General features: G+C 42.8%; 2 protein-coding genes across 3 annotated transcripts in view; one reads left to right on the plus strand and one right to left on the minus strand.

Annotated features, from left to right (window-relative positions):
* Window positions 1-15,308, plus strand: part of UGGT2 (UDP-glucose glycoprotein glucosyltransferase 2) — a 586,709-nt gene that overhangs the window by 163,889 nt on the left and 407,512 nt on the right. The gene's annotated exons all lie outside the window — the stretch shown is intronic.
* Window positions 1-15,308, minus strand: part of LOC111546582 (zinc finger protein DZIP1) — a 63,491-nt gene that overhangs the window by 28,817 nt on the left and 19,366 nt on the right. For both annotated transcript variants that reach the window (XM_023218053.2, XM_023218052.1), the window contains exons 8-12: window positions 14,860-15,021; window positions 12,441-12,578; window positions 9,842-9,904; window positions 2,465-2,605; window positions 1,871-1,919 (exon numbers count right to left, since the gene is read on the minus strand). In XM_023218053.2, coding sequence (XP_023073821.1) covers window positions 1,871-1,919; window positions 2,465-2,605; window positions 9,842-9,904; window positions 12,441-12,578; window positions 14,860-15,021 — 553 coding nt within the window. The remainder of the gene's footprint in view (window positions 1-1,870; window positions 1,920-2,464; window positions 2,606-9,841; window positions 9,905-12,440; window positions 12,579-14,859; window positions 15,022-15,308) is intronic.

Consider the following 15,308-nt stretch of genomic DNA (forward strand, 5'->3'; position numbering starts at 1 on the left):
CTAATTTGTGCCCCCATGAAAAACAATAAATGAAATGTACCAATATATAGCACATCACCAGGAGAATAAATACGTGTAACATTAATCTTTCTGAAGCTAAATTTTTCCCAGAATTATTTTGCAGTCAAATATTTATGATATCTAGTTAATTTTGCAAGTATTCCTCCCTACCTGAGCTCTTGTTATTTGGAGAGGAGTTAAAGGGAACCACAACCCTCTTTCCTCAACTCTATCTCAAAACAAGAGGGAGGAAACCCAGCGCATACACCCCAGCACCACCCCCACTTGGCATCCCTCAAATAGACAAAGATGCCTCAACAACCTGAGACGTGCAGGAACCAGGACTGGAATCACCGGGAAAAAACTAGGCAGAAGTGAGACCCTGAACCTGTGGCTTCCAGTCTCCCTTCTGGTCTCTTTTTTATTTTTTTTTTCTTTTGCAAAGTCAGCTGTTGCCCTGGTCTTGACTGGTTTACTGTGTGTATGTGTGACAGAGAGAGAAGGAGGGAGGGAGGGAGGGGGAGAGAGAGAGAGAGAGAGACAGAGAGAGAAAGAGAGACAGTTCTTGAATGATACGGAGGGAGGTAGGCAGGCTATCACTGGTGCAGTCAGTAGGTTGTGCATATTCCCACTAAGCATAGAACAAACCTATAACCCCAAAACAGCCACAGTTGAGAAAAATGCAGCAAGCCTTTATAACACTTTAGAATAATTAAGAGTTCTTTGGTTTTTGCTTTTTCAGAGATGTGTGTCTCACACTGTCACCCAGGCTTGAGTGCAGTAGTGGAATCACAGCTCACTGCAGCCTTGAATTTCTGGGCTCGAGTGATTCTTCCACCCCAGCCTCCTCAGTAGCTGTGACTACAGGTACCTGCCACCATGCACAGCTCATTTTTTATTTTTTGTTTTTAGAGAAGGGGGACTCGCTATGTTGTCCAGGCTAGTCTCGAACTCCTGGCCTCAAGTGATCTTCCTGCCTTGGCCTCCTAAAGTGCAGGGATTACAAACGTGAGCTACTATGCCTGGCCTAACAAGAGCTTAATATCAATAATAATGGCTAACTTAATGAGGGCTTAATAGGTATATTATCCCATTTAATCCTCATAACAAGCCTATGATGTAGTTACTATTTGCTATGACTTGAATGTCCCCTCAAAAATGCAAGTTGAAATTTAACTGCCATTGTAACAATGTTACGTGGCAATAGTGGCAGGAATGGGTTGGTTATTGAGAGTGGGTTCCTGATTTTAAAAGATGAGTTTGGACCAATTTCCTTTCTCTGTCTCATGCATTAGCTGGCCAGGTGATGCCTTGCACCATAGGCTGACCCTCACCAGACGTCAGCACCATGCTCTTGGATTTCCTAGCCTCCAGAAACTTTGTTTCTTTATAAATACTAGTCTGTGGTATGCTATTATAGCAGAGAAAACAGACTGAAACACTATTCATATTCCTACTATAAAGCTGAGGAAACTGAGGCAGAGATTCACAAAGCTATGAAGTGCCAGAGATGGTAGGTGAACCCAACCTGTCAACAGACCCTGTGCTTTTATACACAGAACTCTGTTCTACAGTGTATAAGTTAAGAGGCAAATGGTTCCCAAGTAGGTATTATGTGCCTAATAGTACTCCGATTTAAAAAATGAAACAACTATGTGATAGTTTAGATTTTTTAAATTCTTCACCTTTCTGGGTTGTGGTAACAAATCTCTCAAATTAGAATAATAGAGGACGGACGGACCTACCAAATCAATACAACAAGAAGAATGCCATCTTAGCACACATAAACAAGTGGGACCCACGTTCTTCTGAAGCCCAGCGCAGTTGGGGAGGTCCCCTCGCCGCCGGCACCAGGATCCCATCCACTTACCTTTGGGTTCACTGACACTGTTTAATGGATTACAGGTAAAGTCTTTAATCTGCAAAGAAATACAGTCTTCTAGTGATATGTCTGAAGTTAGACAGGGACACACACATGGGATAATGGACAGATAATGTTGTTAGTAAATTAACCTTTTCACTAAATCATCCAGGGACATAGGGCATGTGGACTTTAAAAGCATAGAGGCAAAAGTTATTACCCAAACCTCACCATTACACAATATATTCATGTAAAAAACCTGTCTATGTACACCTTGAGTCTAAAATAAAATAACAAAAAAAGTTTTTTTAAGTTGCATCTGGATTTGGCTGCTTCTCAGGGTAATTACTGAATGAAATTCTTATTTACCTTCAAATCAAATTAATTTTGAACTTTAACTGTATAAATCTTCAACATATTACTTTTAAATACCTTTTAAAAATGTATTTTATTGCACTAGCTTTTACAAGCAATCACAAGGGGAAAAATATTCCATCTTCCTCACCTTATACCACTTACAAATGCTCTAAAGTAAAAAACACACGTTCTTAGGCAGACTGCGTTGCTTAAAGAAGCACGGTGCCACATTGTCGCCAGACATACCTGCTGTCTCTGAGTTATAATCAGCTCGTTCTGCTCCTGAAGTCTCTGCCCTAGCTCTTCTATCCTTTTCTTGTAGAAAACATTGCTTGCATTTAGATCATCTATCATTGAGGTTCGAAGTTTCTCTATATGTGACAGGAGCTGAAAAAAAGTTAAGAAAGGCATCTGTCTGTAAGCTGCAAGTCAAATGTCTTCATTCTCCAGATTTCAGGTACATGCCCTGCCTGTTTTGCTGGCCGGATGCTATCCATGCACATCAAGTCATTGAATAAATCTTTGATCACGGTAGATCCTGACCCTGGCTGCTCTAGGTGCTTCATCTGTGTTCCCAAAGGAGCTCATGACCCCAGACAATGCTGATACTGGGAGCAGCTGAGCCAACTAGAGCACATAACATGAAATAACACATGATGAGCAATGATAAAGGATTCAGGCTTCTCCTGTAGAGTGGCTCGGACCCTCAGTACTAAATTTTTCCTGCAGTCTTGTCCTTCACATGCCACCTGGCCCATCCTAGGCCAGAGAGCACTTCTTAATTTTTTTTTTTTTTTTTACATGGAGTCTCGCTCTGTCACCCAGGCTGGAGTGCAGTGGAGCAATCTTGGCTCACTACGGCCTCTGCCTCCTGGGTTCAAGCAATTCTCCTGCCTCAGCCTCCTGAGCAGCTGGGATTACAGGCCCACACAACCACACCTGGCTAAATGTTGTATTTTTAGTAGAGATGGGGTTTCACCATGTTAACCAGGCTGGTCTCGAACTCCTGACCTCAGGTGATCCACCCACCTTGGCCTCCCAAAGTGTTGGGATTATAGGTATGAGCCACCGTGCCCAGCCACATCTTAATTATTTTATATTCCCAGAAACTAGCCCAATCCCTAGCCCTTAGCAGGTTCTCTGAGAAATGTTTACTGATAAATGTTTACTGAGAAAAAGAAGGGCGATGATGGGGATTCGAGGGAAAGAGGAAGGGAGGGAAAGAAAGGGAGAGAAGCAGAGGACAGAGACACACAGATATATTCATCTTTCGAGATAATGTCATGGAAGATCATAGACTGGACAAAAAGAATTCAAGAATTTGTTTTCAATAATTGAAGGAAAGGTGCTTAAAGCAATTTCAGTAGTTGTTTAAACAGAGAAGGTTAAAAAAAAAAAAAAAGGGTGGGGGGTGCTTGAGGTCAGGCACCATGGCTCATGCCTGTAATCCCAACACTTTGGGAGGCCGAGGCAGGCAGATCACTTGAGGTCAGGAGTTTGAGACCAGCCTGGCCAAAATGGCAAAACCCCATCTCTAATAAAAATACAAAAATCAGCCAGGTGTGGTGGCGGGCGCCTGTAATCCCAGCTACTTGGGAGGCTGAGGCAGGAGAACTTTTGAATCCAGGAGGCAGAGGCTGCAGTGAGCTGAGATCATGTCATTGCACTCCAGCCTGGGCGACAGAGTGAGATTCTATCTCAAAAAAATAAAAAATTTAAAAAAAAAAGGCTTGATAATTGGGGTGAAGGACATTCCAAGTCTACGGCCTGGAAGTAGTGACAGGGTATGCTGATCAAATAAAGGAGCAGGAAGTATCCATGCCTGAGATGAGTATATAAGGGCACCTAAACCAGCATTTCCTCATTTGCTTGCTTTTAGAAAATTAACACTCACTGTGTACTAGATGCACTTCATTTTGTTGAGTCCACGCCACAATTTTATAGACACATGTTTTGGCCCCATTGTACAGATGGGAAAACTCAAGTCTAGAAAGGTAAAGTCACTGGCCCTAATTGAAACAGCTGAAGGGGACAGAGCCCAGACTTAAACTTTCACATGCATGTTTCAAGGTCAGTGCTCTTTTGGGAGGCCAAGGAGGGAGAATCGCTGGAGTCCAGGAGTTGGAGATCAGCGTGGGCAACATAGTAAGACCCTGTCTCTACAAAAAGTTTTAACACTTAAGCTAGGTGTGGTGGGGTGAGCCTGTGGTCCTAGTTCCTCAAGAGGCTGAGGTGGAAGGGTTGCTTGACCCCAGGAGGTTGGGGCTGCAGTGAGCTATGCTCATGCCACTGCACTCCAGCCCGGGCGAGAGAGTAAGACCCTCTCTCAAAAAAAAAAAAAAAAAAAGTGTCTTAGCATCCTGCATGGCCTTGCCTCTGAAATCTCTGTGCTCCTATGAGGCTGGGCAAACACTGGGTGGAACCAATCTAGAAAGATTTTCTAAGTGAAACCTAAAAAGAATCTTTCCTATCCTAGTGGATACTAAGAACCTCCCCCAAGGAGGGCATTGCCAAGAGCTTTCATCCTTACAGGCCCCTGGAAAAGTGGCCTCCAAAGCAGTCTGGGAAATGCTGAGCTGGAAAATAGAAGGAAAAGCCAGTAAAAATGTCCAGGCTGCTGGATGGAGGTTTAGGATCTTGGCCTTCATCAACTACACAGGGAGTTGCTCCAGACCCCAGGAACAAAGGAGATGTGAGAAAATCTAACTTCGTGGAGAGAGGAATGGAGAGGGTCTAGGCAAACACAGCCAGAAATTATTTTGAAGTTGCAGCTCATGAGCCCATTTTCTATTATCCCATTTCAAGCACTACGCATTTTTCCCTACTGGTCCACATCACCCCATCCTCCCTTCCTTCATTATGTGACCATATGACAACCTCCCAAGCTCTCAAGAGTCTTCTGTTGGGTAAAAAGGGCATGCCATCGCTTATCTGTGACTGCCTCTGAACTCTTACCAATGTTATTTAAAACAAAAAAAAATTGCCAAGAATCTAGGTAAATCAATAGAAAGTTGGCAAATGCAACTTCCCCTAAACAGAGAAATACAATATGTGCATTGTGGGAATAGCAGGCACCAATCATGTGGAATAATTAATAGTTAGGTCTCAGGCAGAGATTACTAAACCTGATTGAATTCACCCCTCTGTTAGGGTTTAAGAGAAAAGAAGGGAGAGGTAAGCAGCTTCTAAACAAGCCAAACCAATAGGCAAGGAAGGAGTGCAGCCTAGTGGTGGCAGAAATCCCCCTCACGTACCCAGTACATGAGGTGTGTGCCCCACTCAAAACCAGTAAAGGCCTCACCTTCTTCCTCGGTGACAACCGTCAGTCTTTCTCTCCATCACGACTCACAATGACAAAGTGTAAAAACTGTAACTCGCTTTCTATTCCAGCCAGAGGCCACTGAAATTCCCACAACTGCTTGAAACACAGATGGCTTTAACCAAAAATCCGCCCCCCCTCAACCGATTAATAAAGAAACCTGAATTCTGTCCCTAAATACCAATGCTAGAAAAATGGCTTGAAGAATAAGAGTAGGGATTTTAATGATCTAAGAGCAGTGGTTCAAACCATAGATCCAAAACAGAATAGCCTGGGTGGGTTTTGGTTTATTTCCAAAATCCATGTGTCCCAGACTTACCTACTAAATCAAGATCTCAGGGAGTGGAGCTGGTCACGTGTACTTTGGAAAACAGTCTCAGATAATTCTGAAGTGCATCCTGGTTAGGGATTACCATATCAGAGCAACCAAAGAAAAGATCCTGCGTTCTTACAGAAAAGCAACCACTCGAAGCTGTCGCTGCCTATTTTCCTTCCCAGCTGGGAGCTTCACTGGTAAGTGCCTGGAGCTAGACAGGCCAGCCAGTGTGGTAGGCCCTGGAGTACACAGGGCCTGCATTCAAACACCAGCGACTGTGGGCAAGACAGCATCTGTCTAAGCCCCTGTTTCCTCAACTGTAAAATGGGTGACAGCACCTACCTCATAGAACTCTTAGAAGGATTAAGTACATGGCAACTACAAGTATCCATTTATTTCTAAATGTTCCCATGAAACCAATGGTATGCTGGTTAATCAGCTTTCGAAACGAAACAAAACAAAACAAAACACCCTGATGAGGAGAAATGTGCGCAGCTGAGAGCCAGTGAGTCAGCACCAGGACACCAGGACATTAACTGTAAGAACGGGCCACTTTTGCTTCCGCGTAATGCAGGGGGACAAAGGAGAACACTCCTTGCACAGTGGAGCCGCTTGTGGTACGGAGAAACTACTGTCCACTGCTCCTGGGATCCTGCATCTCAGCTGCCATAGATAAAATATGCTGGGAGGTGAACGCCATCGTCCTGACTACACAGTAATTGCCACGGGGGAAGCTCCCTAGGTGCAGGGTGGAAATCTGGACTAGTGTCCACCCTACAGAAGATGGTGCTTAGACCTCCAGACAACTCTGGTAACCCTGCTCTTCTGAACCCTACAATCAGCCTTTCTCCAACTATGAAAACAAGGCTGAATGATGCCCTGGCTAGACGTCTAGCTACCTTCCACATTCATTCTGCAAGTGCATAGCGAGTGCCAACCACATTTCAGGCACATGAGTGGATGCTGGGAAGACAATGGAGAGCGAAACAGATAGAGCCCTTTACTCAGAGGGCCAAGGATATGATTGGAGAGACAGATAATAAACAAGGAAAAACATAAGCAAGTAAACTATTTAAAATAATGCTCAGAGCTCTGCTTGAGATGTGATGGGAATAATAAAGAAAAGGGACTACCTACTTGGATAGAGTGACATCAGGTGACCAGGACCCAGAGACCAGAGGCAGTGGGGTAGGCAGGGTTCCCAGGGGGCTCTCAAGGTTGCACTCCTGGTGTACACCCCTGTGTGATGCTGTCCCTTGGTCTGAAGAGAACATTGTGCTTTTCACAATGCAACCACAGAATATGGCAAAGGTGAAGGGACTTTGGAGATGCAATTGCAGTCCCAAATCTGCAGACTTTGAGGTTATGAAAAGGAAGATTAACCTGTGTGGGCCTGTCTTATTCAGGTGAGCCCCCTAAAGAAGTTCCAGGCTGGGCGTGGTGGCTCACGCCTGTAATCCCTACACTTCGGGAGGTCAAGGCAGGTGGATCACCTGAGGTCAGAAGGTTGAGACCAGCCAAGCCAACAAGGTGAAACCCTGTCTCTACTAAAAATACAAAAATTAGCTCAGCATGATGGCACATAATCCCAGCTACTCAGGAGGCTGAGGCAGGACAATCACTTGAACCCAGGAAGCGGAGGTTGCAGTGAGCCCAAATGGCATCACCGCACTCCAGCCTGGGCAATAGAGTGAGACTCTGTCCCACCAAAAAGAAAACAAACAAAAAGTAAGAAGTCCCAGGCCCTTCCTGAAGGGGGAGAATGTAAGCAAGAGAGACACACTCTAGCTGGCCTTGAAGTTGTCATGCTATGTACTGCTATGGAGAAGCAGTAGCCTCTGGGACCTGATAGTTTCAGCCCTTCAAATAACCACAAGGAACCCCAGACAGGAACACAGCCCAGCTGACACTCTCAATGCAGCCTATGAGTCCCTGAGCCCAGCCAAGCCCTGCCTGGACTCCTATACATTGAGAAGAGAAATACATGCCACTTTCAACCACTCAATTTGTGGTCATTTGCTACACAGAATAGAAAACTCATACCGAGGGCAAGGAGGTAGCCATGTGAAGAGAAAGTGGAAGGGCTTCCCAACAATGACAACCAGGTATAAAAGAGGAAAAGGCCAGAATGTTCTAAAAATTAGCAGAATTAGAATTAGAATTGTAGCTGGAAGGAGGAGGTTCCGGGGGGTGGGAGTGGTCAGGCTGAGGCTAGAATGGTGGCCAGCAGCCAGGTTATTTTTCTGGCTCTGTGGAGAGCAAACTAAGGAACGGGAAGGCTGGAATTGAGGAGACCCACCCTGGGGCCCATTCAGAAATGGAGGCTTAGTTAGTGGTAGAGGCAACAGGAAACAGAAGAACTGGTTCCATACAGCGAGCCCTGCAGACAGCCTGGACTCAGAGATTGAGAGAGAAAGGTGGAATCAAGATGAGCACCTGGAGGAACGAGGGTGCCATTTGCCACGTCTGGGGAACAAACCCAAGAACTTCATCTTAGGCAAGTTGTACTTGAGAAGCCCATGGAGATGTCAAGTACAAAGCTGGCTACCTAATCTGGAACTCAGAAGAGTTGTTTAGGCTGAAGAAGTAAACATGGGCATGATCCACACACAGCCCTAACCCCACTTCAAGAAACTCTCTCCGTTCAGTCCCTAGGATACTCTGCATTTATCCCATCCTGATTCCCATATCTGTAGCCTCACTCCTACTCTCCTTTTGTACTGTAAGCAGTCTGAGGGCAGGCATTGTTCCACACCTCTTTTTAGCCTTATAAAGTGTAGTACATAGCAGATGCTCAGTAAATATCTCCTAAATTGAACTGCCACATCAGTGATACAATTTTCAATATACTGTATATAAGTATGTATATAGATGTATATTGGTTGTATGTCTGTGTATTATCACTATAAATTTGCATGATGAAATGATATTATAAATGGAATAGAGGAAAAATAGTGGTTCCTATTTCCTTTTCTAGCAATGATACAATCTTAAAGGTAGATTAATATCTAACTTTCCCATCGAAGTTCCTCAAGAACTGCGGATGTTTTGTGAAATATTTTTAGTTTTTGTTTGCTTTGCTTTAGTTTGGCTCTAGTACTGTTCACAGTTTCTTTTTTACCCCCATCTTCCTCAGTATTTGTTCCACTTTGGAGAAATATAAGCTGATAAATTTTTTGATCATCTGAACACACTTCATCCTAGTAATTATACACATATATGATCTTTTGTTGTTTAATATTCTACTAACTAAGAAAGGTAATATTAGAAAATGTGCAAAAGAGGAAACATTTTTTCCATTCAGAAAAGATCTACAAGAAATACTAAGGTACAAAATACAATTTCAAGTGAAAAAATAAACAGAAATTTTCCTATTTTAAGATCTTCTCAAATACATCTACTTTAGATATTTTGCACTAGTGTAAACACATTTTAACACTTAAATTTCTGATGCACTCAGGTGAAAGAATCAGTGTCATAATTAAAAGCTTGTTTTCATTAAAGTGATTTTAATGTAAACAGTTCTTGCCTTTTTAAAAAATTACTTACATTGCAGTTCTGTGACGCAAAAAAATCAGAAACATGTATTTGACAATGAAGAAATGATTACGTAACCTATGATACATCCAATAAGATCATCATGACATCATTAAAAGTCATGATTTTGAAGAATACTTTAAAACTTAGGAAAAGTCTATGATATATAAAGTGTAAAGTGTACAGAGCTATAAAACATAATTTGAATGTTGTAAAGCTATGTATATATGAGGTTCTACACTTACAGAAATGCATAAAAGAAAACTGAAACAAATTATAAGAAAGTAGTAGCAGTGGTTATTGTTCGTGTTAGAATTATAGGTAATTTTAATTTTGCTACACATTTCTCCCCAAATGTTATTAAGTGGACAAGTATTATGTTTATTAAAAAGAAAAGCAAATATTCCTTTAAAACATGGCCCACTTTAGGCCATTGGCTTCTTAACCTTACCCGACTCTTCTCTTTCTTGTGTTCTTGATGAATAGCTTGAACTCGAGCTGTCCATTTGCTTTCCTACAAAATAAAAGAATAATTTATGTACAACTGTAACAATGAGATCTATGCAATATGGAAGCTTCCTTTTTAGTGAATATCTATGAAACCCAACTATCTATCTGGTAAAATTTTAGCTAGTGAAATAGTTTGGCTCTCTGTCCCCACTCAAATCTCATGTGTTGGAGGAAGGGCCTGGTGGGAGATGATTGAATCATGGGGATGGACGTCCCCCTTGCTGTTCTCATGATAGTGAGTGAGTTCTCACAAGATCTGGTTTTTTAAAAGTGTGTAGCACTTCCCTCTTCTCTCTCTCCTGGCTCCACCATCTTAAGACATGTTTGCTTCCCTTTGTCCTTCTGCCATGATTGTAAGTTTCCTAAGGCCTCCCCAGCCATGCCTCCTGTACAGCCTATGGAGCTGTGAGTCAATTAAACCTCTTTTCTTTATAAATTACCCAGTCTTAGGTGGTTCTTTGTAGCAGTGTGAGAACAGACTAATACAGCTGGTATTTTTTAGAATATACACAGTCAAAAATGCTTAAATATATTTGCATCTGGTTTTAATCTTATACCATAAGGCAGGGGTCAGCAAAAATTTTTGAGTAAGGAGCTAATAGTAAATATCATAGGCTCTGGGGGCCAAACAACTTGGTCACAACACAACACAATACAGCTGTGTCATCCCACAATTGTATTGGGACAACAGCCATGGATAAGATGTAAATGAACTAGCACTCATAAAATGTTACTGGGACATAGCCAGTAACACTTTATTTACAAAAGTAGGTGCTAGTTTGCCAACCTGAGGCCAAAAGGAAACACCAAGGTTTCTGAGGCCATGGGTTCTGAACTGACGACACAACTCACTGGACAGAAATAGAAGAAATTTAGGTGGGACCTTAGGATTTTAGAACCATGTCCTTCAGTTCATGAGCGACCAGCTGTAGTTTCCAGCCTGCTGGAAGCAGATGTCAACAGTTAGTTCAGGACACAGCTCCTGGTTTCCTGCCATATACCAGGTACCTCGCTGCACGGCCACTGGCAGGCTAAAAGAAGATTAAGAGACAGGCCCTGCTCTGCATGGGAGGCAAGTAGACACAGCCATGGAGAATCCACATATAATGTGTATGTGATCAGGTCCCACTTAGGGACTACAGAAATGCTATAGCCTAGAGGCTCAGGAGAACTTTCTGACAGTGGTACCTGCCCCCCTGGCTGAATACTAAAGAATGAGTAAAAGACAGGTCCTGAAAACTGGGAGCTGCAGGACAGGCAGGAAGGCAGCCAGAACTGAGGAAGAACACAGAAGGCCATGTTCTCAGAGGCATGGGCTGCTGGGCCACTGGAGTGCCAGGAAAGAAAAGAACAGAGAAAGATGTCCCAGGGACCAGAACCCAAAGGACCCTGCGAGCTGGTGGGAAGTCCAGAATAAGGGTCACTGAAGGACTTCAGATAGGACAGGGACATGGTCAGCCTGACTGCAGTGGAGCAGGCAGATTTGGGTCGGGGAGGAAAGAGGTGAGCACTGAAGCAAGAAGCAGTGATCCCTATTTCCAAAGTCCACTTACCTTTTGTAGAATGACCCAGGCTTTTTAAAAAAATCCTGAATTCATAAGCTCTCATCTCTATTTTCTTCCTAGTTTAAAAAAATTGTTCCCCTAAACTGCTGTGACCAAAATAGCCATGATGAAGATTGTGCTGATTACAGAAGTTCACTTCCAAATAAAAGTGATTGTCTCATAAATCTAAGAGATCATCAGTTGGCCAGTTAGCTCTGTGTGTGTGTGTGTGTGTGTGTGTGTGTGTGTGTATACATATATATGTGTGTATATATATACGTGTGTATGTATATATACGTGTGTGTGCGTGTGTATATATACACACACACGTATATACACACACACACACATATATATATACACACACACACACACACACACATATATATATTTTGTTTGAGACTGTCACTCTTGTTGCCCAGGCTGGAGTGCAATGCTGTGATCTCAGCTCACTGCAACCTCTGCCTCCTGGGTTCAAGCAATTCTCCTGCCTCAGCCCTCCAAGTAGCTGGGGTTACAGGCATCTGCTACCACGTCCAGCTAATTAAGCCAAGGTGGGTGGATCACCTGAGGTCAGGAAACCAGCCTGGCCAATATGGTGAAACTCCATTTCTACTAAAAATACAATTAGCAGTATATTTAAGCTCTAAAACTAAATCTGGTGCTTCAATATGCCCTTCTACGCCTTTTGAAATTGAAAGCTACATCTCAAAGATGAAAAATGAATAGCTAGGTTATACTAACCAATTCAAATTGATTTCATGGAGAGAAGAAACAAAACAGTTTTGCCAACTGTTGTGTATGCTATTTGCCAACAGCAAGCGTGTAACAAACACCTCTTATGACTTAGGCATGTTGTAGGAGAAAAATAAGAGCTAGTCACCTTCATGGTTACTCAAAAAGACACACATTTTTTCTGCAGTTGACACTCACTGTAAATTACTTCGCTAAGAAAAAGGAAGGCATCCACTGCAGCTGTCACCCACTTGCACGTACCTGACTATCAAGAAGCTGCATGACATTATGGAAATCCTGGGGATATGGAGAACGGTCTTCTTTAAACTCATGTGCATCTTTTAATGTGCCTATGTTGGACTTGATCTGCATGTTGGACTTCTGGATTTCTGACAGTTGCTATAAGATAAAATTCGAGCTCAGTACTACAGTTAGACTTTTATAAGACTGAAACAGAGAATAAAATCAGGGAGCACGTAGCTGTGTTTTAAATCTCACTGCCCTCTTGGATGCTCCTAGATGCTCTTGGAAGCTTCTCCCACTTCTGCTTCCCTGTGGTTTTACTGGTTTGTTTCTACTGCTTGCTGGTCTTCCTATCAGAATATGTACAGGGTGAAAAAAGGGGAAGGAAAATCTAACTTTCTAATCTCAAATGAGTCTTTCTTTTTTTTTTTTTGAGACAGGGTCTCATTCTGTTGCCCAGGCTAGAGTGCAGTGATATGATCATGGCTCATTGCAGCCTCAACCCCTGGGTTCAAGCAATCCTTCCACCTCAGCCCCCCCAGGCAGCCGGCTACAGGCGTGCACCATCACACCTGGCTAATTTTTGTATTTTTTTGTAGAGACAGGGTTTTGCCATGTTGCCCAGGCTGGTCTCAAACTCCTGGGCTCACACAACAATCTGCCTACCTCAGTCTCCCAAAGTGCTAGGATTACAGGTGTAAGCCATCAGGCCCAGCTGGGGCTTAAAAATTTTTATGGGCACTTAATAGGTGCCAGAAACAGAAGAACTGAATGCACCTGGTTCTTAAGCTAGTTTAGTGAGAGGTCAACACTGTCCAGGGACCATATCGGTAAATCCATTAGGGACATAACGTTTTAATTTTACCCTTTTCTTTTGATGTTATTCCCAATGTTACTTGTCGCAAAAACTCTCAGAAAACCACAGAAGGTAACATGTTAACTTCAAAAACAAAAGGATGGGGGAGCGCACTTCTCCTCTCCTCAGTGTAGGCTGCTCATAGTGACTTCATTTCAGAAAGGACAGCAGGGAAAGGAGGAAAAAAAGAGAAATTCTTCAGTGGATAAACCTGACAAACACTACCTCAGCCAGGTAGCCAAGCTCAATGGCAACAGTTATAAATCATGGAGATTCGTAACACAAGGTCTCAGACAAAACATTCAACTATACTGCTCCTGCACAAAAATGCCACTGACAGCACGTAAATTACCAAACATGGCTGTGTTTCAATAAAACTTCACTCATGACACTGAAATGTGAACTTTAATGAAATTTTCCTGTGTCACAAAATAGCCTTCTTTTTTTCCCAACGTTTTAAATATGTAAAAACTGGCTGGGAACAGTGGCTCACACATGTAATCCCAGCACTTTGGGAGGCCCAAGTGGAAGGATCACTTGAGGTCAGGAGTTTGAGACCATCCTGGCCAACATGGTGAAATCGTCTCTACCAAAAATACAAAAATTAGCTGGGTGTGGTGGCATGTGCCTGTAACCCCAGATACTCAGGAAGCTGAGGCACGAGACTCACTTGAACCCACGAGGCAGAGGTTGCAGTGAGCCAAGATTGTGCCGCTATCCTCCAGACTGGGTGACAGAGACTCTGTCTCGAAAAAAATAAAAAGTAAAAATGTAAAAACTATTCTTATGTCACAGGCCATTCAAAAACAGGTGGTATGCTGGAGTTGGTTCATGGGTCATCGTTCACCAAACCTCATGCTAGAGTTTAAAGAGTTTTAGGAAAGCCCTCAGGTGAATTTCAAAAATCTCTATTTTTGTTTATAAAACTTGTTGACCCCTAGAGGGAGCTCAAGGACCTTTGCTCAGCTCCCTTCCTTTCTACCTTTTCCCCAAAGAAAAGTCATGTCAAATCTAACCAGAGAGCTTAGAATTCTTAGCAGGAGGACACTGATTGATTGGCTGCTTTCTAAAGAAGCAGCTCAGGTATCATCTATGCATGAGGCCAGGGCTGTATGGACCAGGGCTGTTCCCATAAGGGAGAGGGGCTCATTTAGCCATAACTTGCTTGCTTTAGAGATCCTACCTGGGCCTGGGTTGAGCAGGGGGCCTGGCAAAGGTTCTTAGTCTTTCTGGGTCTGCTTTCTTCCATTCCCACTGGACGGTGGAAAGTTCCAAAACTCAGGGAGTTTATAGTTCAAGGCTAACCTAACCAGATAAGAAAAGAGGGACCTTCATAGAAGACGGTCTTCTATATCTCACCACAAGTGTTCTGCACTGGAGTTAAAGGCCAAAGCTCCCATTCTCAGCAAAACACGTCTGACTCACTCTGTCGCCTCTATGCCTTCCTCAAGACTCTTGGGGAGAAGAATGTCTGCACCAGGGTACCGTAAAGTAACTGCTGGATCCCCTGGCCTTAATGCCATCCTAACACCACCTCTCAAGGCAATCAATACCATAAAAACTTCTAGGTTTAATACTTACATATTCTAATGCTGAATTCTTTGAAGTTAATTCTTTAAATTCCTTCATAAGCATTTCCTTGACTTTTTCCATTTCATCAACTAGTTTCTCCTTTTCTTCTTCTTTCCACCTATCAAATAACTTCAAAAAGTCTTCCTCTTTTGTTTTTTGCATTTCATATTCCTGAAATTATTTTAATACACAGCTTTAAAAGTTCTGGTCTGAAGAAAATAAGCAATATTTAAAATAAAAGTTCATAGCATCACTTCAAAAATGTTAGCTAGTATTGCTTATTCCAGTTAGGCTTGTAATAACATTTCCTATCATGGCAGGTCTGTGCACAATGATTTTTCTAAACTAAAGGCAGCACACAGAATCCTCTTGTCCTTACATCCCTTAAAATAACAACAGAGAGGCCCAAGGCCTCCAGCTTTTTCTGTTCTGTGAACTTGTATAAAAGTCATACCATA

This window comes from Piliocolobus tephrosceles, chromosome X (genome assembly GCF_002776525.5).
Source record: "Piliocolobus tephrosceles isolate RC106 chromosome X, ASM277652v3, whole genome shotgun sequence".
Taxonomy (NCBI): Eukaryota; Metazoa; Chordata; class Mammalia; order Primates; family Cercopithecidae; genus Piliocolobus; species Piliocolobus tephrosceles.